This window comes from Apodemus sylvaticus, chromosome 15, assembly GCF_947179515.1.
Source record: "Apodemus sylvaticus chromosome 15, mApoSyl1.1, whole genome shotgun sequence".
Taxonomy (NCBI): Eukaryota; Metazoa; Chordata; class Mammalia; order Rodentia; family Muridae; genus Apodemus; species Apodemus sylvaticus.
In genome coordinates this window covers 83,684,930-83,709,044 of record NC_067486.1, presented here as the reverse complement: position 1 = coordinate 83,709,044, position 24,115 = coordinate 83,684,930, and the positions used below count along the sequence as shown (strand labels likewise).

Here is a 24,115-nt window from a genome sequence, read left to right as displayed (position 1 = left end):
GATATAGGCCTGTAAAGACTATGGCGTCAGAGGGCTCATGATCACACACGGCAGGTGCATGCAGTGAGCACCACACAAGACTCCAATAAGAACATCCAAGCCAACAAAGGGGCAATTCTCAACATTTCTGCAGCCAGCCCAACAAACCTCTTGATTCTGGGGGTGGCTGTTAAAGCAGAAGTGCTGTCTCAAACAGCCTATTCCCTAAGAGGTGACTGGCAGGCAGACAACAAAGAGGGCTGATGTTTAAGGGCCCTCTGTCTACGCTGGGGGCAGGGATAAAAGATAATTTATTCTAGGGTTCTTGATAGAACTGGGGCTACTTAGGGAGGTCTATTCCCAGCCAGCGGCTACCATGCCAACTTGTCTCCAGGAACAAGAAAAGCCGTAAGGAAGGAATCAGTACAAACCCTCTAACTAATTTTTAAATTTATTTTATTTTTACCTTTTTAAAGATTGCTTTTATTTTATGTTTATGAGTTTTGCCTACAATTATGTATATGTGCCATATACATGCCCGGAAGCTGTAGAGGTCAGAAGAGGACACTGGTCGGATCTATGAAACTGGACTTAGCCGGTTGTGAGCCTTTGTGTGGGTGCTGGGCATTGAACCTACTTCCTCTTGAGGAGCAACAGGTGCTCTTAACTTCTAAGCTGTCTCTCCAGCTCTATTTATTTTTAAAGACTTCTGTTTGCTTCTTGTGCCTGAGTGTTTTCCCTGCTTGTATGTCTGTGCACAAGAACATGCAGTGTCCCTGGGGGTGGGAGAGAGTTACACATGGCTGTGAGCCCCAACACAGGTCCTTAAAGGCAGCCAGTTCTTTTCTTTCCTCTTTTCTTTTTTTTCTTTCCTTTTTTTTTTTTTAAATTTGTTCTTTCTCTGTGTAACAGTCCTAGCTATCCTGGAACTCACTCTATAGACCAGGATGGCCTCAAACTCACAGAGATCCGACTGACTATGCCTCCAGAGTACTGGGATTAAAGTCATGCACCATCACCTCCTGGTGCAGCCAGTGCTTTTAAACACTGCAGTCTCTCCAGGCCCTGATTAGTTTTCTTTATGAAGAACTTCTGACAAAGAAAGCTCCCCCCAACCCTCAAGGCAGAAAGCCCACAGAAACCACTGAAAGTGCTTACAGGCTCAGATGAGCAAGTGCACTCACTGTCAGAGACGACCCTGCTCTCTCCACACACTGCTACCTGCAAAGGAACTCTAATGCCAAGCAGAGTGCCTGGCCGGCTCCCAACGGTGGCAACTATCTAGGAGGGCTCACTGAGACACCAGCCCTCTGGGTCAAGGTTTGGTCAAAGAGCACTTCTAAGTCAGCTATATTGAATGTGCATACATGACAAACGCCTGACTTGGCTGACAATTATTTGTCACTTAAAGTTATCGCTTAGTTTTATATTACTAGAACAGAAAGTCAAAAGACCAGGAAGGAAAATAAAGACATTCTTCTGTTTTTTTGGACCCCAGAGAATTTCATTGAAGGGGATTTCATTACTCTCAGAAACATGAGTATAATGAGATAAGACATAAACAAACATCGGGGCTGGCTGATCTTTCCAGAACACTAAGCCTGGGAGAAGAGCCCTGCCACCACTGCCATAGAAATCACCATATCTGTCACTCTAGCGCTGGTATAGGCTCTACCAGAATACCCCTGCTGAGGGTACATTCTAGGAATGAAGCTCAAGAGCTGCCCACTTAGTGCCCCCACACTTGCAACTCTCCCAGAGCTGCCTGGTGGCCTATTCTGTGGTGTGTGGTATTTCATGTGCACAAAGCATATGTGGTTTCTGCATATTGACAGAACACATGGGCACAAGGTAGGAAATTCTAATCTAGGTCTTTGAGCTCCTGATTAATTAGGTAACTCGCTCCCACTGTGCAAGGGCCCTCAAAGCCACACTGTGACTCCTGGGAAACTACAAAAAACAGTCTGGAATGTATCCAACCAAACACTTATAAGATTGCTTCAAGATCCTAAAACAAGGCAATACTTGAGATCCATGGTAGAGCACTTGCTTACCACACTCAAAATTTAAACATCCTCAACACTGAAAACAATGATTTCAGAGCTTATTCCAAATTTTTAATAAGGGTTAAGGCCTCTACTTTGGGCAGTATATGTAGAAGTAATAGTGTTGTCAACTTGGTGGTCTCTAATCACCAAAAAGACAAGCTTGAAGTATACCTGTGAAGGACTAGCTTAACTAGTTTAGCTGAGTCAGTAACAGGCCTCCAAGGGCTGAGTCCACAGCTACATAACAAGAGAATGCAATGTGCACACAAGCATCCATTGCTCTCTGCTTTGCTCTATAGCTAGGTTTCACTATGTAGCCTTAGTAGGTCTGCAATTTGCTATCTACACCAGGCTGGCCTTGCTTACAGGAGTGCTAGGACCCAAATGCCCTACTGTTCCTTGCTTCTTGACTTTACATGCAATGTGGCCAGTTGCTTCAAGCTTCTGAACCTTGACTCTTCGACATTATTGGCTGAGCCTTGAACTATAAGCCAGAACAACTCCTTCTCACATTTCTTTTGTCAGAGTATTTAATTACAGCAGCCGGAAACTTAGCTACTACAAGATATAGGTCCCTTCCTCTTCTTTATGTCCCAGTTGCCTGATGTGGCAGCTGTGATCTACGACATGTTCCCTATCATTCTGAGCTGCCCCACTATGGGCCCAACAGCAATGGGGGCAAGCAGCTGTGGGCTGAAACCTCCACACCTGTGAGCCAATGCAAACCTTTCCTCTCTGCACCCACTTCTCAGGACTTTTCTTATTTTAACAGAAAGCCACTAACACACAATGTGGGAAACATCATATATAAAGCTGCACAGGGGCTAGGGACACAGATGACAGAGTGCTTGGCTAGAATGCAGGAATCCCTGGGTTTGTTCTAGTACTACTTCATTCACTGAGTGTGGTGGTGCATGGTTGAAAACTAAATACTCAGGAGGTGGACGAAGGAGGAAGAGAAGTTCAAGGTCAGCCTCAGCTCTACAGGAAGTTAAAAGCCAGCTAGATCTACAGGAGACCAAGTCCAAATAAATCAATGTGCACAACACAACTTCAGTGACGAGAGAAAACCCGCAATGCTACCACACTGCTTTCTGCTCTGGGTGTTTCTCTTATATCTCTCTATTTTCTGCAGTTATCAAAGCTTTGTTAAGGTTCACAGATCAGACTACTACAATCCTTGTCCTGACCACTAAGGAAACCTGGATTTCAAAGAACCCCTGATTGCAGAGCCCTTCCCTTCTGCAGGGCTTGTCAGACCCAAGCTAACCAGCCACACTCCTGTGCCCAGTACTGCTAGAACAATGCAACGAGACCAGCCAACCAGCCCCATAAAACTGTGACACAGTAAATAAGACAGAAAAAGGTGGGAGAAGGGTGAGGGGATAGCAGGATAGCAGTGATCTGGGAGCAGATGGGAAAGGTGGGGCTCTTTAGCAAGAAGGAGGGAGATAAGTAAAATAACAAGAAGGAGGTGTACAAAGCCACAAAGAATCATATTAACTATTTACCGGAAAAAAAAGATAAAAAATAAAAAACCTACAATTAATTCCATGAATGTGTATACATATATTAAATAACACATACAGTTTTAATGAACTTTTCTCATCTGAGCTAGTAGTGCTCTCTCGAAGACCCCAAAAGCATATAACAAAACCCCAACAGCAGACATAAGAAGCCCTCTTTTGAGTTGTTGGCCAGGGCTGTCCAAGAGACTCCCAAACCATACGGCCTATTGCTGTTACCCTTGGTTACCCACCACCACCAGAGGTGGGAAACACATCCCTATGAAGATGCCATGCAGTTCAGAAACAGCGCCCACAGATCCCTAAACTGGAACTGACCTGAATGCCCCTACTGCCTCAAGACTAGTTTTCATGATACAAGAAGGCACCATATACTCCTTCCAAAGGAGAGAGGCAACTCCACTTAGTTCTGATGCCTGTGAACTGTACCAAGGACCAGCATGGCTGGCTGGATAACCCTCAGAGTGCAGCTCTGACACACAAACCCTGATAGCAACCAATGGTTTTTCAAATGGCCTTAGAACAACTTAACAAGAGGGGAAACAATGGAAACCTGGTACTGGAAACCTGGCCTACCACTCAGTGCAAGTGAAGTGTAGTCCTTGCCCCCTCATCAAAAAAAAATGTTCTCTTTGCAACAGATGGAGATTGTTACAGAAAACTACAACCAATCAATATGCAGATTTGTGAAACTCTCCTTCACCTAAGTAAGGTTAAGGGAACAGTGCAGAGATGGGAGCACAAAGGTCCTAAGAGCCAGCTAGAGGGTCAAGGAATTGGCTGTGAGATTGTGTCTCCTAAGAATATCAGAAGCTATACCCATAAAGACTCACCATATGACTACACAAATGTAAACTGACTGAGATGACACCAATGGACATATCAAAGGGGACAGGTGAAAAGCCTATGAGAATTCAACCCTACATATAATATAAACAACTGAGAAAAGCTGAGAGCAGGAGAGGTAAGTCTTCCCCAGGGAGGGGCACACCAACTGTCAATAGTAATCGAGCATCCCTAAAACAAACAAACAATACTATACAGACAGAAGAGGAGATAAATATACGCTTTTATACACATATAGTAACAATTAGTGCAAAAAAGTCATGAATTTGAAGGAAAGTGGGAAGAAAGACAAGGGAGTAATGTAAAAATTTTATTAATCTCAAAAAGAAAGAGAAAGATAGTCAGCTGTGTCAGGCCTGATTCCTAAGGCATTAGGTCTGGGTTGAGAAGCACACTGTTTTAGAAACACATGAACCAGGAATGGTAACAGATACCTTTTTTTTTTTTTTTTTTTTGATTTAGTTTTTTTCAAGACAGGGTTTCTCTGTACAGCCCTGTCTGTCCTGGAACTCACTCTGTAGATCAGGCTGGCCTCGAACTCAGAAATCTGCCTGCCTCTGCCTCCCAGAGTGCTGGGATTACAGGCATGTGCTGCCACCGCCGCCGCGGCCACCACCACCACCGCCTGGCTAGTAACAGATACCTTTAATCCCAGTACCTGGGATGCAGAGGCAGGTGGATCTCTGAATTTAAAGCTAGCGAGGTCTACAGAGAGTTCCAGGCCAGCCAGGGCTATACAGAAAAACCCTGTTTCAAAAAACAGGATAGGAAGGAAGGAAGGAAAGCATACATACATACATACACACACATACACACACACACACACACAGCCCTCCCCCCCCCAAAAAAAAGGAACTGGAGGCAAGTGGGTGACACTTCTTAAAATACTGCTCTCAGGTGAGAACTTCTCACTGCCTCACCTGACGAGGTAGGACCTGTGCCTGCCTTACTGCAGCTGCCACTCATCCCCACTGGGCTAGAAGGGACACTAACAAGCAAGCTGGTGCTCCAGGTGACTGTGCAGACAGCTGACCACACCCCCACAGGGGAACTATGGGGAGCCCTGCACTCACTACAGAGGCCTGCTGCGGAGCACTAAGGACACATGGCCATACCCTGCTTCTGGTGGCTGACAAGACACCAATAAAGCTAGTGACAGGATACATACTTCCTCCAGCAAGAAGCCAGCAAGCAATCTGAACAGGTGCAAACCAGTGGCATCTGTTGTCCTTTCAGGGCTACGTGCTGTGCAATGCTGAGATGGATGAAAGGGGACAATCTCCCTTTCTGACTGGGCTGAGCCAGTGACGCAGAGGTTTATCTCTTCAGAGTCCCAGGTCAGTGGAGGGAGGGTTACGAAGCAACAAGAAAATGGCTTCCATCATCAGGGCAGTCACTGTGTCACTGCTGTGCTGATTCTAAGTCACAGCTCCTCTACACAGTACAGAAGAAGCAGCCATCAGAAGCCCTAGATACACGATGGGAAATGGACTGTAATCCCATAAAGTATTCAGCTTCCCCAAGCCACACAAGGCTTTCACACAAGGTCACATCTTAGCATGCAGGTAGCACAGGAACCCTGGACCCAGGTCAACTGGTGCAGTGACCAATTAAAGAGGCCAATTAAACATCTCTCCTCATCCTAGATCTAGCACTGGGGGCTCTCCTCCGCGGAGTAAGATGATGTCCGACACATCCTAAAGCACCTACCTCACCCATGGTACCCACCATGCCTGGACACTGAGCTCACCTGGCTCAGGAACCAGCCAGTGCAGGCCTTCTGAGGATACACAGGGTGGTCATAGCATTTGCTCTGGATAGGATCCAGTAAGAGCCTTGCCACAGCTCCTAGCTAAGCCCCAAATCAGGACCCCCCGTGTGCCCACATGATGGGAAGAGTTATGGCTGCACAAGATGAAGCATGTCTTTGACACAAATCACAGGGACCCTAGATGTCCAATTCCTCAGACACCAAGAAAAGCTAGCCCAGGCCTCTTGCATGCTGTCATCTACTGACATCTGATATGCAGAGAATGGCTATGACTTGTTAGTGATAGGGATGTTGTATGCAAATGCTTTCCTGGAACAGCACCCAAGCCCCTGAAGGTAGCAAGCACAGGATGCTCTCTCCTGGCTCCTGCTGCGGCATGTGCCAGAGCATAAAAAGATAGCTACTACTGTTCTGCCACTTTCTAAAAGCTGCCCTACAGCTCAGCCATCTGTGCTCAGAGGCCGCAGGGGAAGCTGAAGCAGGATGAAACTTCTGGAGCTTCCCTCTCTAAAGCGTCTCCTCCAAGTGCTAAAATGTAGGAAAGATGAGCATACCCGAGGAAAAACACAACCACACACACTAGACAACAAATAGGTTCTAGCAATGACAAAGCAGAGACAACCACCCTGAGGGCTTCAGGGTATTGCATGAGTGTATGTGTGTGTGTGTGTGTGTGTGAGTGTGTGTACATGTGTCCAAGTGACAGGAGATTCCTATACTTTATCAACTTTGTGTGTGTGTGTGTGTGTATGTGTGTGTGTGTGTGTGTGTGTACGTACATGTGTCCAAGGGACAGAAGATTCCTATACTTTAGCAACTTAACCTCTAATCCAACCAGAACTCTCATCACAGAGCTTTATGCATGGGCCAACATGCACCTGCTAGAGACTAAGGAAACCCTGGGCTCCCAAGGCCCTCACCTGAACGCCGGGAGCTACCATCTGGGCAGACTGTGCTGTCTGCACTGCCGCCTGCGGCTGCACCTGGGGCTGTACCTGCTGCACCTGGGGCTGCACTTGCGGCTGCTGGACCACCATCGGAGCACGGACCTTGAAGGAGGAAGGAAAAAGCAACTTGGAACCACCTGCAGAGAGCAGGGCACTCACTACCTGTGTGGGAGCTTTAAGAATGGAACTGACAGAGCTGCTGAGATAGGTGAGTGGGTAAAGGTGCCTGCCACCAAGCCTGAGGTCTTGAGCCCAAAGACCCATGTGGCAGGAGAGAACTGACTCTTGAAAAGTTGTCCTCTAAACTCTACCTTCGAATTGTGACACACACACAGCTCTCCTCCCCCAACCAAAAGAAAAAAAGAAAAGAAACTTTTTTTAAAACAAGAAGCTTCCTCTTGGATGGGGGATGGGACTGTAATGCCACCGTAAGCTGTGCCTGATCACAAAGGGTCATACATAAGCCTATCAGCCAAGCCCCACCTCCTTCAGTCCTGGCAAGAAAGAAGACAGCTCTCCCATGCACACCAACTGCAATCACGAGCTAAGCAACAACTCCAAAGCTGAGCACACAGCCTGCCTGCTCAGTCTGTACATGTCCTGAGAGCCCAGACTCCATGAAGGAAGCAGGCTGGCCAGCTAGCAGATGGCTTAGCTGGAAAGATGACCTTGGGTGATGGAAGACAGAAGAAACGCACACCACTATGGGAGTACCATGTGGAGACACCACTACAGGGACAGGGCAGGCCTTGGCCAGATCCACATTGGGAACTTCTTATCTATCTCCAAGCTACCAGATCCAATACTAGTGGACAGTCTGCCAGGGAGCACACAAGGGTTCTGGTCCCAGTAGGCTGGTTCTGGATAACAGTGACTGCTCCTGTAACCCACAACCTCCCAGCCAACCCTTTCTCACCCTGACTTTCTGCTCAGGTGAGGTCCCTGTCCCCACGTCTCTTAACGTATCACAGGTAGAAAAGACCACAAAAACCCTGGGAGCAGAAAAGATGCTCAAATTGTTTCTTTTCATTGTAACTAGGCTTGGTGGCAATATTCCATTCCCTGTAAATATGTTGATACTTTAATCAAGATGCACAATGAGGCAGGAAATAGTTTTATATGAATATCTGTTTCAGAAATGTAGTAATGATGAGGCTAAAAGGGCTGGGACTGGAGATCATAGTAGACCACATGTTTAGTTTGCATGAAGTTCCCAGGGTCATCCCCTGGTACCAACAGAAAAAGAAACCCATGGATTAGCTGGTGGACGCAGCATATCCTCCTACATGGTGAGCTTACCTCTTAACCTACCTGTGTGTAGCAGACATGCAGCAGTCGTGTAAGTTTAGACGCTGTGCCAGCCCTGGTGTGTGGAGACAGCTCTAGGACACATGCTCCTCACCTACTGTGCTATGGAGCTACACAGACCGCACAGGAAAGAATGCCTGGGGCCAGTGCACAAAGGACACGCTACCTACATCCAAAGTGCCTAGGACACTGCCAACCTTACACACCACCTTACAACATGCGTCTGCTACGCCATAGGCTTTGGGTACTCACAAATTTCAGCTGCTGTTGGGCAGCATACAGCATCGGTCCAGGGAGGGCTTGTGCTTGTGACACCAAAGGCTGGCTCTGTGACTGTGGTGGGAGTTGGGGTTGGTTCTGAGCAGCGGGGGACTGCTGAGCCTGAGGTGGTGGCTGGTGATGCTGTGGATGATGCATCTGTGACAGCTGCTGGGGTAGGGCCTGAGAAGGGGGAGGCTGGGGCTGCTGCATTGGGGGCTGGGCCTGCAAAGCCTGCTGCTGTTGCTGCTGTTGCTGTTGCTGCAGCTGCAACTGTGCCATCCTCTGCAGTTGCTGCTGTTGTATCTAAAGACAAAAGAATAACAGTGACCATTTCCACCCCTGGGGTGCTAGCCTTGAGCCCACGAAGCCCGGGATGTGAAGTAAGCACATCCTCTGTGGACACTGGCTGGATGGCCTCTCACATTGGGAGGGGACTAGGCAAATTCAGGACTCAGAGTCCGCTAGACCAACAATAGCTGTTTTCTAAACACCGCGAACAAATCAAATTTGTCTTGTGCCCTGGACACTAAAGGCTGGTTCACACCTAGGATAATTCAAGTGAAACAGGTTCAAGGAGGGTCCAGGAAAAGGTAATGAAGAACAGACACACATTCACAGCCAGTAGGCCTGAAGTTCTGGTGACTGCAGATGCTTGTACCTCTACAGAAAGGCTCTTTAGCTACTGGAGTAGCCAGCAATGGTCAGAGAATGACCCTCATGAGGATGGACTATAAGGAATACATGCAAGATCAAGGTTAGCATGGGAAAAGGAGATTCCAAAGGGGGGGAGGCCAAAAGACAGAGGAAGTTTCCCTAGGTTTTTCCCCTTCAATCAACACTTGCTGGAAAAATAGATGTGAACATGTCTAGATTCTGCTTGCAAACATAGGAGGATCAAACAACTTCTGACAAGCAGCACTTTAAGTGTGACATACCACTGGCCTACTAACAATTTTGATTCTGACACCAAATAAGAAACAAAAGAAGAGTTGTATGTGTCCTCAAAAGAATGTGCCAGGAGCCCAACTCAAGCACTCCTCCCGAGTCTTAGAGTGTTTGCCTCCCTTCTTTATCCTGTTAGCCTCTAGGTACTGTTTATAGACCTGCTACACAGAGTCTCTGCACTACAGAATCAAGAGCCCACCTGAGAGCCCTTCCTGCTATGCTAGGATTTACCGTGTCCACCTGTGGGGAAGCCCAAGGAGGAGGGCTAGCTTAACCTTGCACCTAATACCTTGGGTGACACTTGTTCCCAGGCTCAGCGACTAGAGGACTAAGGCCCAGTACAGTGACAAGAGAATTTGGTACCTGTTGTTGCTGACTTTGATGATGCAACTTAATCAGGTGCTGCTGCTGCTGCTGCTGCTGGAGCTGCTGCTGCTGCACTACTGCTTGGAACTGTTGCTGCATGGCATTCTGTTGTGCCTGGAACTGCTGTTGCTGCTGCTGCTGTTGCTGCTGTTGCTGCTGCTGCAGTGCTGCCTGCTGCTGCTGGAATTGCTGCTGTTGCTGCTGCTGCTGCTGTTGCTGCAATGCCACTTGCTGGAGCTGCAGCTGAGCTGGAGAAGGCATCCAGACTTAGGCTCTGCCACCCTGCAGGTGTCCCAGAGTGACATGACAAGGGAGGCAGCAACAGCCACTGCCTACTGACAAAGCTATCTCTGGCGGCTAAACACAGTACTAGAAGGAGACAAGACAAGTAGGAAGTGGCATTTGTGCTGATTATGGAATTTAGCATCATGAATTACTCTCTAATAATCAAACAGAAAAGGGCCAAGTGAGTCTTTTGGATAGACCAAAGCTATCTGGCCTCTGGAAAGCAGTCCTGTACTATTATCTAAGGGTACGGCTATCTGAGCACTGCACACAAGAGCATCAGAGAGCATGTGTGCACTTCTTTTGCTTGGATAGCATCTATGAAGTACACTCAGATTGTGGAAGGGTACTAGCTTCATTGGCACTTTTATTGCTAAATAACATGCTATTATATCCCATATTTGGTCTATTCATTCATCAGCTGATAAACATTTGGGCTACTTCCATGCTTCCTCAAGCATGGACGCTGTGATGACAATGTTCTAGAATTGATTAGGATGGCAGTTGTAAACGTAAGAACATACAAAAAGCCCTTAATAGTAAGGTGAGTTTTGAATGAATGAACTATAAGAACTGTATTCAATAAAGCTAATAGGAAAAATAGCAGAAATCTTTTGTACACTTAGCTCAGTGATAACACTGTTTAAACTTACAAGATAACAACCAGATCTGGATGGGTTCAGCCACCATTACTGTAAGACACTCAATAGTTACAATATCCCCTGACCTCCCCTCGGCACCTCACCTAAGATCTCCGGAAGGAATATCAATGCCCACAAGTTTTATTCTGACCTTCTCACACACCCTGTAGCATATATACTCTTTCCCAAAATAATGAATATAATTTTAAAAAATGTGCTATAGAATCAAGAATCCATCTGAGAGGCTTTCCTCCTAAGCTAGGATCTACCTTTCCCACCTGTTGGATAAGCCCAAGAAGGGCTAGCTTAGCCTTGCCTGAAAAAAAAAATAGAAAATTATACACACACGCAAACACACAGACACTGAAACCTTGTCTCAAAAAAAACATATATATGTGTATGTATATAAATATGTGTATATATACACATATATACACACACATATGTTTATATATATATGTATACACACATACACATGTGTGTATGTATATTTATATATATATATATATATATATATATATATATATAAATGTTTTTTGTTTTTGTTTTTGTTTTTTGGATTTGGTTTTTTCAAGACAGGGTTTCTCTGTATAGCCCTGGATGTCCTGGAACTCACTCTGTAGACCAGGCTGGCCTCGAACTCAGAGATCCGCCTGCCTCTGCCTCCCAGAGTGCTGGGATTACAAGTGTGCGCCACCACCGCCCAGCTTAAAAAATGTTTTTTGAGACAGAATTTCACTGTAGTCCTGGCTACCTGGAACTTGATCTGTAGACCAGGCTGGCCTCACACTCATGGAGATCCACCTGCCTATGCCTCTCAAGTACTCAGAGTAAAGCTATGCAACCACAACTGCCCAGCAAAAAATGTAATTTTTAAAAGAGGCTAGTATGAACTCTTGGTGACTGCCATTGACCCATCCATATGAGTTTCTGGTAACCAGGTGCGGTGTCAGTGGCATCAGGAGTACAGCCCCTCGATTTGCCGGTTTATCACAGTATGGGTACCTCCTAGCATGACTACTGACATGGTGCAAGATCTGAGGAGACAACAGACTCAGGCTATTATAAATAAAACTATGAAGGTTTGCACATGGAGTTGTCATCTAAAAGTTCATCCTTCTGTGATAAGTGCCCCCAAAAGTGTAGCAGTTGAGCTATAGGCTTCATTTTTATATGTGTGTAAGTCTGTGTTATCTGTATTCATGTATGCCACATATGCATAGGTGCCCGCTGATGCCAGAAAAGACTACTAGATTCCCTGAATTTAGAGTTGTAAATGAGCCATCCAATGTGACTGCCTAGTAACTAAATCCAGGTCCTCTGAAAAAATAGGAAGCACTCCTGCCTGCTGAGCCAGGTTTCTAGTCCCTGTATGCCTAACTTTTAATGGTTTATTAACTTTTTACTGTATATGTATGAATTGTCTCCTTGCATGTATGTCTGTAAACATCATGTGCAGTGCTCACAGGTAGAAGAGGTCCCTTAGACCCAGAGTTATGATAGTTATGAGCCACCATATAGGTGCTGGGAACTAGACCCAGGTCCTCTGCAAAAGCAATAAGGGCTTTAACCACTGAGCCATCCCTTCAGCTCCCACAGGCTTCATTTTCAAAGAACTATTTTACTTACATTCTCATCTGAAATACATGAATGACTGTCTCTCCATTACTAACACTGCTGTCACAATTTCTTTTAGCCACTGTTGGTAGGTTTGAGAACTCTTCCAATTTATCTTTCTGTGTTTCAGACTTCTAACTCTGACACTCAGAAAACATGTGGACAACAATACTCTGAAATTACCAAGGATTATTTAATGGTTATATTTATAAACATTTATTCATCCTGTACTTTAATTAAGTTATTTATTACATCATCCAAATCTTTTCTAACAAATGGCTCGGTAGTTAAGAACATGTGCTGCTTGTGTAAAGGACATAGTTCAGTTGTGGCAGCTCACAACTGTCAATCCACCAGTTGAAGAAGATCTGACGTCATCTACAGTCTTTCACAGGCAGTAGGTGGTACATATATGGTACACAAATATACATGCAGGCAAAACACTAAAACATGTAAACATATTTTCTAATGAACCAATTTTTGTCTACTTAATTAGCAATTACCTATAGGACTTAGGTAATTATCTAATACATCTTTACCATCTTTTTTCATACTTTTCTGGGTCTTACACTACAGGCAGATCTCTTAAAATGTAATAGAACTCACTACTCAGCCTGATGACCTGAGTTTAATCCCCAGAACCCACATTTTGGAGAGAACTGTCTTCTATAAGTTGTCCTTTGACCTTTACGTGTGTGCCACTGTATGCATGTAAATGTAAAAAGTTTAAAAAGTATATTAACAAGCTTGGCATTTTTAATTATATGTAATAAGTTGAAAATTATTTATAAAACAATAGAAATAATTTATAAATCTATTTTCATTTTTTATAGAAAAACTTGGGGATGGAGAGATGGCTTAGCAGTTAAGAGAGCTCAGCTGCTCACCCAGAGACTCAGAATCAGTTCCCAGCACCTGCTACGGCCAGCTCACAACAGCCGGTAACTCCAGTTTCAGGGAGTCCAATGATCTCTTCTGGTCTCTATGAACATACACATGTATATGTATACACACACACACACACACACACACACACACACACACACACACACACACATTTAAAAAGAGAGCAAGCTAAGTCCATTTCAGTATGATTACTTGTATTTCCAACCCAGCCTTTCCTTTTCTCCTCTGCCCTCCTCTGTAAGTTGAAAAGGCAGGACATGCACACTAGACAGGCAAGCTTACCACTGAGCTACATCCCAAGCCATTCTCTCCCATTTTGCTAGGCTTCTGCCTTTCTGTTTTGTTTTAAAGATTTATTTTTAATTGTGTGTGCATGGGGTGTAGGTTATACAGGAATGCAAGTGTCTGCACAAGCCAGAGGCATTAGAGCCCCGGAACTGGAGTTATAGGGAGTTGTGAGCCAAGGCACAGAACTTGTGTCTCCGCAAGAGCAGTACATGCTTTTAACTGCTGAACCATCCTTCCAGACTCTGCTTTTTTGAATCCCAAGGGTCTGTCTGGATAATTGTACTGAACTTTATATGCTGTTTGTTTGTTGCTTTGTTTCTTACTTTGTTTTTTCCTATTGCTTTGAAGTTTATAAATTATTTCTATTGTTTTATGAATAATTTTCAACTTATTAAATATAATTGTTAATATACTTTTTAAATTTATATTTATTTAATGGGGGACACATGCATATAGTGGCACACACGTAAAGGTCAAAGGACAATTTATAGAAGACAGTGCTCTCCAAAATGTGGTCTCTGGGGATTAAACTCAGGTCACTGGGCTTAGTAGTAAGTTCTTCTTACTAATACTTTATTTTCCAAATTTACCTTCCCCTCCACAGTACTGGAGACTGACCCCAGGGCCCTGATGATTTTAGGGGTTTTCTAACAGTGAGCTGAGCAGCAGTCTCTATTTCTGGCACAATCCCTGACCCAGGCTCTGACCTTTTAGTGACACTGGTTGAAGACTTGAACTTGGCTAAATACACAGAAGTGTTTGCAGAAGGCATAAGGAAGACAGATCAGGAGGCCACTGGCACCTACATCAGGTCAATATAGGAGGAAAGGGTCAAGGGCAGAAAGGGAAAGCAGCTATCAGGAGTGCTACGGGGTGCAGAGGTGGAGGAGAACGGCCAAGAGACCAGCCCTGGAAGCTGACGGGCATGTGGGCCAAGGTCAAATTGGAGAAAGGAAATGGTCAGGACACCATAACCACTCCGCTGAATGTCTGGGAAATCATTTATTTAAAACAAATTCTTAGGAGTGGATTACAAGACAAATCACCAATAAAAAAAAAAAAAAAGAAAGAAAGAAAGAAAAGAAAAGAAAAAAAAAAAAAGAAAATCACAGGGGAAAAAAAAGCCAAATCACATAAGCACTCCAAACCAAACATTCAAAAGCATTCTCCCACTGAGAAAAAGAGCTGGCACTCAGGAGGCAGAGGCAGCAGCACTGAGCAAGTTTAAGGCCAACCTGATTTTACATGGCAAGTTCTAGGCCACCCACAATTATATAGTGAGACTTTGCCACAAACAAACAAACAAAAACCTCACCAATGTAGATAACTATAACCTAAGTTCCAGCCAGGACACCTGCATGCAGAAATCAGGGCAGGTAATGAGTATTTTGGTTTCTTTAAAAAACACAGAAATATTATAGGAATATGTTTTCATTCTGATCCCAGCTGTGGGCTGTGGGGCTGCGTCAGACTGTCCACAGCAGCTGACTGCAGTTTGCCTGTGCTCTAGTGGAGGTACGAGTTTGCCAGCTGCAGCTAGTTTTTTCAAGCATATGATGTTTGGAATCCGGGGGCCTTTTCAGATGCTACGTGCATGCTAGAGCTGCACGGGTGGCTGGCTGGTCTCCTGATGATGAAGATCAAACTTGCCCCCAATCAGCAGGAAGTAGTCTAAGTTGGCACCTTTCCTACCCCTGACTTTACTCTGGGACTCCTCTCTCCTCTCCCTCACCTCTACCCTTCTTTCTCTCTTACCTAGTGTTAGGGCTGGAAAAGAGGGGTGGCAAAGGGTGAAAGAAAAAACAAAGTAGCCAAAAGCTTGGGGACAAGTGAAGAGGGCGAAGCACCTCCTTCGAGACAGAGAGCCAATAGAGGAATGAACATCTGCAGCGCACAGCCAAGACTGACCATGGGATAAATGTAGCCGCAGATACCACAACCTCAAGACACACCCTGGGGCATAGAGTGCCCACTGATTTCTGTCCACGAACCTTAACAAATAGTTCCTATTTTACTGATAAAACACACCTTGCTGATGGTGATGGCAAACACCTTTATTCCAGCACTTGGGAGGCAAAGACAGGCAGACCTCTGTGCCAAGACCAGCCTGGTCTACAGTTTCAGTTCAGCCAGTGCTACAGAGAAACCCTGTCTCTAAAAACCAAAACCAAAACAATCCCAAGTAAAGAAAAAACCCGCAAGTTTTCAAATGACCAAGTCTCTCCTGAGCATCACTCACTGCCCTGGCTAGCAGGCAGGTCGGCACTCCTCTGAACTTAGAGAGGGCTTAGCGCATCCCTGGATACCTGCTGTCCACAACAGAGCTATCTGTGCTCCTGGGCACTTCCTGTTACCACGGCGAGCACAAGACTAGCACACAGTGACACTGGCCAAGGGCTGTAGTACTCACTCTGTGGAGTTGCTGTAGACACCACAGCCATGCCATGAGGGGCCATTCCAGAGGTTCCAGGGGGTGGCTGCCCGGAGAGGGGCAGTGGTTGTCCCATAGCGCCAAGGCCACCCATCCCACCCAGGGACTGTCCTGGGCCCCGAGGAGGCATGCCAATCCCAGCTGCTCCTGGGGTGGGTCCACCAGTAAGGCTCTGCAGTGCATTCATGGGGTCTGTGGGAACACAAGGGCACAGTGTCTTGAGGAAAGGAACCCAAACTGAGTAATCGCACAGGTAAATGGCTCCCAGGACATAGGGGACCCCCTCCCCTTTATGTGCTTGACCCATTTAAATTCCCAAACAAGTAGGAGCCAGAGGCCTGAAGTTTCCCAAATGTCTGGAAACCTTTGAGTTTGAGGCTGAGAACCAGAGAGCATACTCCATGCCTCAGCCAGCCTGTGTCAGCGTCCTAATGTGGATTACAATGGAGCCCTGTGATGTGCACAGCTGCACTCAAGGTCAACCAGCAACCAGACTCTTCTCCTCTGTCCAGATCGCCTCCAGGAAGCCCATAACGGCCTTCCAAAGACAGCAAGTATGAGGCCCTTCCTCACAGGAGGCAGGAACAAGTGGCTAGATTAGAGAAGCAGAGGGCAAAGGCAGACACTCCCTAGGGGAGCACAAGCAGGCTCAATGCAGCATTTTTGCAGCTGGCTCTCTATAGAACAGCACTGAAGCAGAAATTTCTGGTTTCTTTAGAGACTCAGTTGTATCATGTGGTGCTTTTCTGGAAACTGTCTTATGAGAGGCTGTTTTGCTGAAGCAGACACTTGAGAGTACACATGATGTTTATAAGTATCACCCAATAGACAATGAATGGGCTCTTGCATTGGTTCGCCTTGCAATGCTTTGCTGGTCTTCACTGATCTTTGCTTGTCGTGACTTAATAGAGAACTTCTTGTGGCATTCCAGCTGCTTCTTGCCACTCCATGGACCCTGCCAATTTGGCTGAGCCTTGTGTTTTCTTCTGGATTGAGTCGTTGCTACTGATTTGTGTGAGGTACTTGCCGACTGGCTTGGACTAGCACCACTGATTCGTACTTGATGTTCTGGACTGGACTGCTCATATCCTGACAACGAAGACTGATACTGTCCCAGAGAACTACTTCTAAACAGGGTCACATTCCCTTTGTCCTATAAACCATCTTTCTCTTCTACCTTTGGTCAGTGGGCTAGAAGGAAGGCTGAAGTATTTAAGAACCCTTATTAAAGTAGGTTTTGAAAATCTAAGCCTACAGAGCACTTCAACACTGGCCAGGAGCAGGAATGTGGTAAGGCTCCACAGAGTGCTAAGGGGCACAGCCATGCCCACTAAGCCTCAGAACAGAAGTTGTAGTTCAGTGAGCCATGCCACAACCAAGGACCAGGAGTCAGATGCCATCATCACAGCCGTCTACACTCACAGCAAATACAGGCAGCTATCACCTGGCTGGTCATCTGGCCATAGAAGTGGGTCGTGCCCAGTGAGCCCATGCTTCAACACCACAGAGGCCAGGCATTCTCCAGGCTCTATGCACTTGACCAGCCCTGGGCTGGGGAGCTATTTAGGCTTAGGCACTTACAGCTCCAGGCCTAGGGTAGGCCACACAGCCATACAATCTATGATGCTACTTTTTTGTTGGTGGTGGTGGTGATGGTGATTCTGCAGTACCCTGCACACGATAGACAGCACTCTCCTGCAGAAACTCATACCCTTTCTGACAGGCTGAAGATCAGCTGGCCAGAGTGGATCGGCAAACTCCATGATGGCAGCTCAGAAAGCAAAGCCCAGGGTTCAATTCAATGGACACAATTTCCCTTATATGATAAATCTTGAAATTAAAATTTCTGAACTCGCTGGGTGGTGGTGGCACACACCTTTAATCCCAGCACTTGGGAGGCAGAGGCAGGCAGATTTCTGAGTTTGAGGCCAGCCTGGTCTACAGAGTGAGTTCCAGGACAGGCAGGGCTACACAGAGAAATCCTGTCTTGAAAAAAACCAAAAAGCCAAAAAAAATCTGAACTCAAACAATTTTGCAACTTAAGAAAGTGAAAATATTGGGTAATGGTGATGCATGCCTTTAATCCCAGGACTCAGAAGGAAGAGGCAGGTGCATCTTGAGTTCAAGGCCAATCTGGACTACAGGGTGAGTTCCAGGACAGTCAGGGCTACACAGAAAAACCAAAACAACAAAAAGAAAGTGAATACAGTCGGCTATAGTGGTACACATCTTTTGTCCCAGCACCTGGGAGGCATAGGAGATAGATCTCTATTGATTTGAGGCCAGCCTGATCAACGTAGAGTTTCAGCACAGCCAGGGATACATAGAGAGAATCTGTCTCAAAACATACGCCCTCCTTCCCCAAAGCCAGAAATAGAGAAAGTGAACTCTCACAGCTGTCATCTGTGACAGATTACTATGGGTTATTACACTACGCCACAGTGGTCCTCCTAGGTAATGCAGCAAAGCCTTCTAAATAAAACAGGATGGAAAAGCACTGGGTTGACTTCAGCCCGCAAGAAACCAAAGGGTGGAGCAGAGGCTGGGAAACAGCTCATCAGTGCCACTTCACCTGAGATGTTTGAATGTTCCTGTCCAGTAAGTGGCTGACCATGCACACAAGGCATGCACTATCTCATTTCTGCCACACCATACTGGGGGTTGGAACTGTATTTCAAAAGGAAGACTTACCACTGACAGAAGCTTGGGATTTCTTGTTATCTACAGAGAAACACAAACACAAAATCCAATGTAAACAGTTTTGCACGAATACATATTTTCCCTGGGTAGGTCAGTTCTGCAGGTACCTGACCAGAGGTCACTTGCTAAAACTAAGCTGACCTTATATAGATCAAGGCCAACAGAATCTAGAGCCTCAATCTCAAGGAGCTACTGGTACCCTAATAACTAGAGAGGAGAGACCTATCCCAGCACTGCTGCATACAAAGGAGTCTGGAGGCAGAGTGGGCAAAGAAACTTGGGGTCCATCTCAGTTGGGTGAGCTTGGAGACTCAGCTGCTCCTTTCTTCCAGGACTCAGATCCTGAATCAGTGATAGGAGCCCATGCTGGGTCTAAAAGCGCAGCTCTGAGAACTCAAACACCTCCACTTTTAGGCCACTCTATTGTGATGTTATCTCATTTTCTAGGTGAGGCTGGGAACCTTGTCTCCCAGAAGGAGGACCCAAACAATGGTGGTCCAGAGCCTCCTACTTAGTCCCTCCACATGAGCCTGTGGGCTGTGTGTACCTCAGGCCACCATCCTAAAGAGCTGGGCGTGGAAATCCATGCCAGGAGGTCCAACTAACTGTTCTATAGATTCTTAAGTCTTTCTCCTCCCCTAAGTTCTTGCTGGCCATTCTGGTAAAAACTTAGTGTGGAATTGGGCTGGAGAGACAGGGTTAGGGTTAGGGTTAGGGTTAGTTTAGGGTTAGGGTTAGGGTTGGGTTAGGGTTAGGGTTAGTTTAGGGTTAGGGTTGGGTTAGGGTTAGTTTAGGGTTAGGGTTAGGGTTAGGGTTGGGGTTAAGTTAGGGTTGGGTTAGGGTTAAGGTTAGGGTTAGGGTTAGAGTTAGGGTTAGGTGCTGGCTAGTTTTATGTCAACTTGACACACAAGCTACAGTCATTTTGTTTTGTTTTGTGAGAAGGAACCTCAATTGGGAAAATGCCCCCAACTAGATTGGCCTGTGGGCAAACCAGCAATGCCATTTTCTTGATTGATGTGGAAGGGTCCACTTCACTGTGCACAGTGCCACCCTGAGCTGGTGGTCCTGAGTGCTTTAAGACAGTGGACATCAGGCTGAGCGAGTCATGAGAGCCAGCCAGAAAGTAGGATTCATCTATGGCTTCTGCTTTAGTTCCTGCCCTGATGTTCTCAAGTGATGATGTTAGCTGGACCTGTAAGACAGAATAATGCTCTCCTCCCCAAAATACTTTTAGTCATGTGTTTATCAGAGCAGTAGACATGGACTACGACAGTGTTTAAGTGTTTCTCTCTCTCTCTCTCTCTCTCTCTCTCTCTCTCTCTCTCTCTCTCTCTCTCTCTCCCTCCCTCCCTCCCTCCCTCCCTGCCTCCATCTCTTTCTCTCTCCCTCTCTCTCCTTCCCTCCTTCTCTCTCTCTCTCTTTCTTTCTTTCCCTCCCTCCCTCCCTTTCTCCCTCCTTTCCTCCTTCCCTTTCTCCCGAGACAAGGTTTCTATGTATAGCCCTGGCTGTCCTGGAACTCACTCTGTAAGCCAGAGTCCTCAAAGTCCTGCCTCCCAAGTGCTCAGATTAAAAGTATGAGCCACCATTGCCGGGCTCTTTTTTTTTTTTATTTTGAGACAGGATCTCACTGTGTATTTCTGGCTGGCCTCAAACTCACAGAAATCCTTCTGCTTCTGCCTCTGCCTCTGCTTCCTGGAGTGCTGGGACTTAAGGCCTAAGCCACACCTGGCTAAGAATGCACTCCACTAGCAGCAGACCAGAGTTTGGTTCTCAACACCCGTATCTGGCACCTCACAACTGCAGGTAGCTCCAGCCCCAAGGGACCTGATGCTTCTGGGCTCCATGGACACCTGCACTCACATGCGCATACCGTCCCCAGACACACATAATTTAATAAATAAAAAAACAACCTTTTTTAAAAGGTCATGTGGAATAATTATCACTGAGCCTTGGAATTCACAATGTCCCCCTTTGCTCTCAGTGGCCTGACACTAACGCTGTGACAGCAACTACCACCTACATTCTGTCTCCAAACCATACGGGAATCAGGATGGACCCATCAAAATAAGCCTGTTTAGTGCTTATACAACAGGGAGGAGCACTGTCAACTGGAACTCAGTGTCCACCAACCCTGGCCTACCTCTGCCTAACATAGTGTGCCAAGAATCTTGCCCCAGGAGGTTATGGCAACTCACATCTAAAGAGCCAGGGAACTGCTTGCCAGCTAACAGCACCACAACAATACCCACTGAATCAGAGGGATCAAGAGTTGAGGGAATCCTCAGCAAAGGGGGGGAACAGGGACTCAGGAACTGACTTAAAAAACTTCCAGTTTCATAGAAACACACAGTTGGGCTTCCTAGGATTAATAAAACCAACTTTTAGGAAATAAAACCCATTACAAGGTAAACTGCTTACTTAAGAACTCCCCAGAGGCAAACGCTAAATCTTAACAAAGGAGATGGAGTGGATAAGTGAGAACAGCAGCCCACTTTAAATCACTTTGAGGGTTAGGAAGGTGGGGAATCCTGAAGCATCGAGAGAAACATGCAATGTTCCAACTCAGGTGCTGAGGCCTACCTCAAGAATTACTACTACAGCCACAAAACAGGCCTGTCAAAGCAACCACAATCATCCCCACATAAGAACTCTTACTTACGAATGTCTCGGAAATGGATAATGAGTCGGGCCACAAGGGAAAGATATTCATCCTAAAAGTAAAAACAGAAGCACTTTAATTCCAAATGGAGAAGCAAAGACAAGTGACTCTCCCTTGCCACCCCTGACAGCCCAGCCATCCAGCTGAGTTTCATCCTTCAAGCCTTGGCCTCTGAAACTGCCTGAGATGACCACAGTCACTTACATCCATTGGCTTCCGCTGGAATCCATCTCTCATAGGGGAGCTGTCAAGGATTTTCCCCCTCAGAAACACAAATTAAGAAGGGTATAGAGGGCTTTCACCCTACTGTACGAACACTTCAGCTAAGAAAGTCCCCCCCTTGTAGGCACGTAAACACCAGGGGCATGCAGCCTCAAAGGCATCTCCTGCAGGAGGACCTAATTGAAGACTGCCTGAGACCAAAAATTTCTTGAGACCAATGGGGCGCAGGTGGAGGGTATTAAAGGGGCTCACAGCAGCCTCTCCCAGTGTCTGTGTCACTGATTCCGTGCCACCTCACCCCTAACCCCTAAGGGCAGGAATGGTCGAGTGATGAGTAGTCCAGGGCACAGGCAGCACCCTGTTATTACAAGGCAGTCAATGTGTAGCGTCCAAAGCCTCAGCCCAAGGTCACAAGCGTGCACTATTAGTATGTTAGTGCTTTTGCTTTCTATGACAACACTATGGTAGCCTTTCCCCTGTTGATGAGACAGGTAGGTACACACAAATCTGCCTGAGTGTTCCAAAAGAGAGACATGGTCCTTCCTTCTCCAAAGGTCTCTAAACTTCAGGATGACTGAGAATCAATCTTCTCTGTTAGGTGCACAGATGAGAGAGCAAACCTATCTCAAATGTGACAGGAGAAGACTATGGCCTGAACAGGCCCTCTCTCTGTGCTGTCCCATTCCAGAAACCGCCCAGTGGGGCTTGCTTCTGCTGACAGTCTTCTGTCCATCTAAGGACACTCACTCCAGTGTTGTAGGGAAATCACTACTATGAGTCTATACTGAGGCTAACAGAGATGCTTGGTTTACAATCCCATGTCATCCATCTTTCCCTGTACTGAAACACCCTCAGTATCCACTGTTCTCCAGTATGACTGCTCTCCACAGTCATCTTGGGACTGACGAGATGACAAAAAGAAGATGACTATGGACTGACTGAGTAAGCAAACCTTAGGGCTGTCTACAGCTGGTATCTATCTTCAGTAGACTCTGCTCCTCACTGTTTCCCAGCTAAAGGAATCAGCACAGAGTAAGGAGGAGAAGCCAGGGGACTATCTCACTCATGGGCCGAGGCAGAGAGAGAAAGGAGGCACGGCTGGAAGAGAGGGACATGGACGAGGTTCTGTCAACAAGAGGGTCTGGGTACATTTCCAATGTTTCATCAATTTCTGACTGAAAAGACAATGGTCAACAAAAGCCCCACAGAGGTCTGTTGAAGCTTAGTATCCAAAGTCTCATCTTGTGGTGAATGGGAAACAAGGGGTATCTGGGGCTGAAGAATCAGGAATGGACATGAAATTGCCAAGGTCCAGTGGAAGAGAACCCTAGAGTCAAGCAAGTGCTTTTTGTTAAAGGTCGGTACTCTCTTCTCATGTTATCATGAGAATAATCTGGCAGGGGTTTTTTCCTACTGCCATGAAAGACATAACTGGAAGGAGTAGATTCTAGAAGAAATGATCTCTGTTTACTTAGACCCAGGACACAATAGACAAAGCATAGAAACATGTCCCCAAAGTCTTTTCCACACATAGGCTGGGACAAAAGAATAAAAAAAACCAAACTGATTCCTAGAGCCAGATGAATAGACACACCACGCCTAGTCACCCAGCACCTCACTCCTGGCCCACAGTATGACAGCCATTACGGTCCAATTCAGCTCTGCAGACCAGGAGACAGGAACAGGTCACAGAACGCAATTAGTTACTGAGGTTTGTCACAGGCAGAATGCATTTCATGCATCTCCCAAGGACTGAGCATCTAAGAACATGCTGGGACTATGTATTGGCGAGCTGCCTTGGAGACGGTCCACAGGAGACCTCAGCTACTCTCACTGACCTCTTGACCCCAAGGCTTGGCTGCCTTTTGTTCCTTAACTGCTCACCTTCAGTTGTAGGCATTGGTGGCCTAACTGACCATAGGTGTGAGCATTCCCAGCCTCTGTTCCTTCATCTCCGAAGACCTCAAAACTTCCAGGATGGCTGAGAAGAGAGGCTGGGAGTTATTTCTACTCCTCCACTGCTCATCAGCAAATTTTGATGTGTCCAGATTACACCCAAGGCGGGATATCGTGAGACTATAAACAAAAAAGCCAGAACCAAAGTACATATACCCAGAAGGTACAAAGTACTAGGTCCAGGTACAATGTCAGCCTCACAGACTTTCAAAAATACCCCTCAGTCCTGTAGAACAAACAAACAGCAGTGGCCTAGAACGAACTCCCGTATGGCATCAGAATGGAAGGGAAATGCCAATATCGCCCACGACTCTGCATCACATGCTACTGTAAGTAAAAGACTCAAGGAATCTGAATACAGTTATGAAAATCTGCACAAGAAATACTCAAAGGTAGACCAAACCACAGGAAAG

General features: G+C 46.2%; 1 protein-coding gene across 10 annotated transcripts in view; it reads right to left on the bottom strand.

Annotated features, from left to right (window-relative positions):
• Med15 (mediator complex subunit 15) overlaps nucleotides 1-24,115 on the bottom strand; it is a 63,386-nt gene that overhangs the window by 13,088 nt on the left and 26,183 nt on the right. For 5 of the 10 annotated variants that reach the window (XM_052158715.1, XM_052158705.1, XM_052158707.1 and 2 more), the window contains 6 exons: nucleotides 21,525-21,576; nucleotides 18,857-18,886; nucleotides 16,145-16,357; nucleotides 9,995-10,245; nucleotides 8,678-8,989; nucleotides 7,091-7,219 (listed from right to left, as the gene is read on the bottom strand). In XM_052158715.1, the coding sequence (XP_052014675.1) occupies nucleotides 7,091-7,219; nucleotides 8,678-8,989; nucleotides 9,995-10,245; nucleotides 16,145-16,357; nucleotides 18,857-18,886; nucleotides 21,525-21,576 (987 nt within the window). The remainder of the gene's footprint in view (nucleotides 1-7,090; nucleotides 7,220-8,677; nucleotides 8,990-9,994; nucleotides 10,246-16,144; nucleotides 16,358-18,856; nucleotides 18,887-21,524; nucleotides 21,577-24,115) is intronic. The other 5 variants (XM_052158709.1, XM_052158712.1, XM_052158710.1 and 2 more) reach the window with 3 other exon arrangements.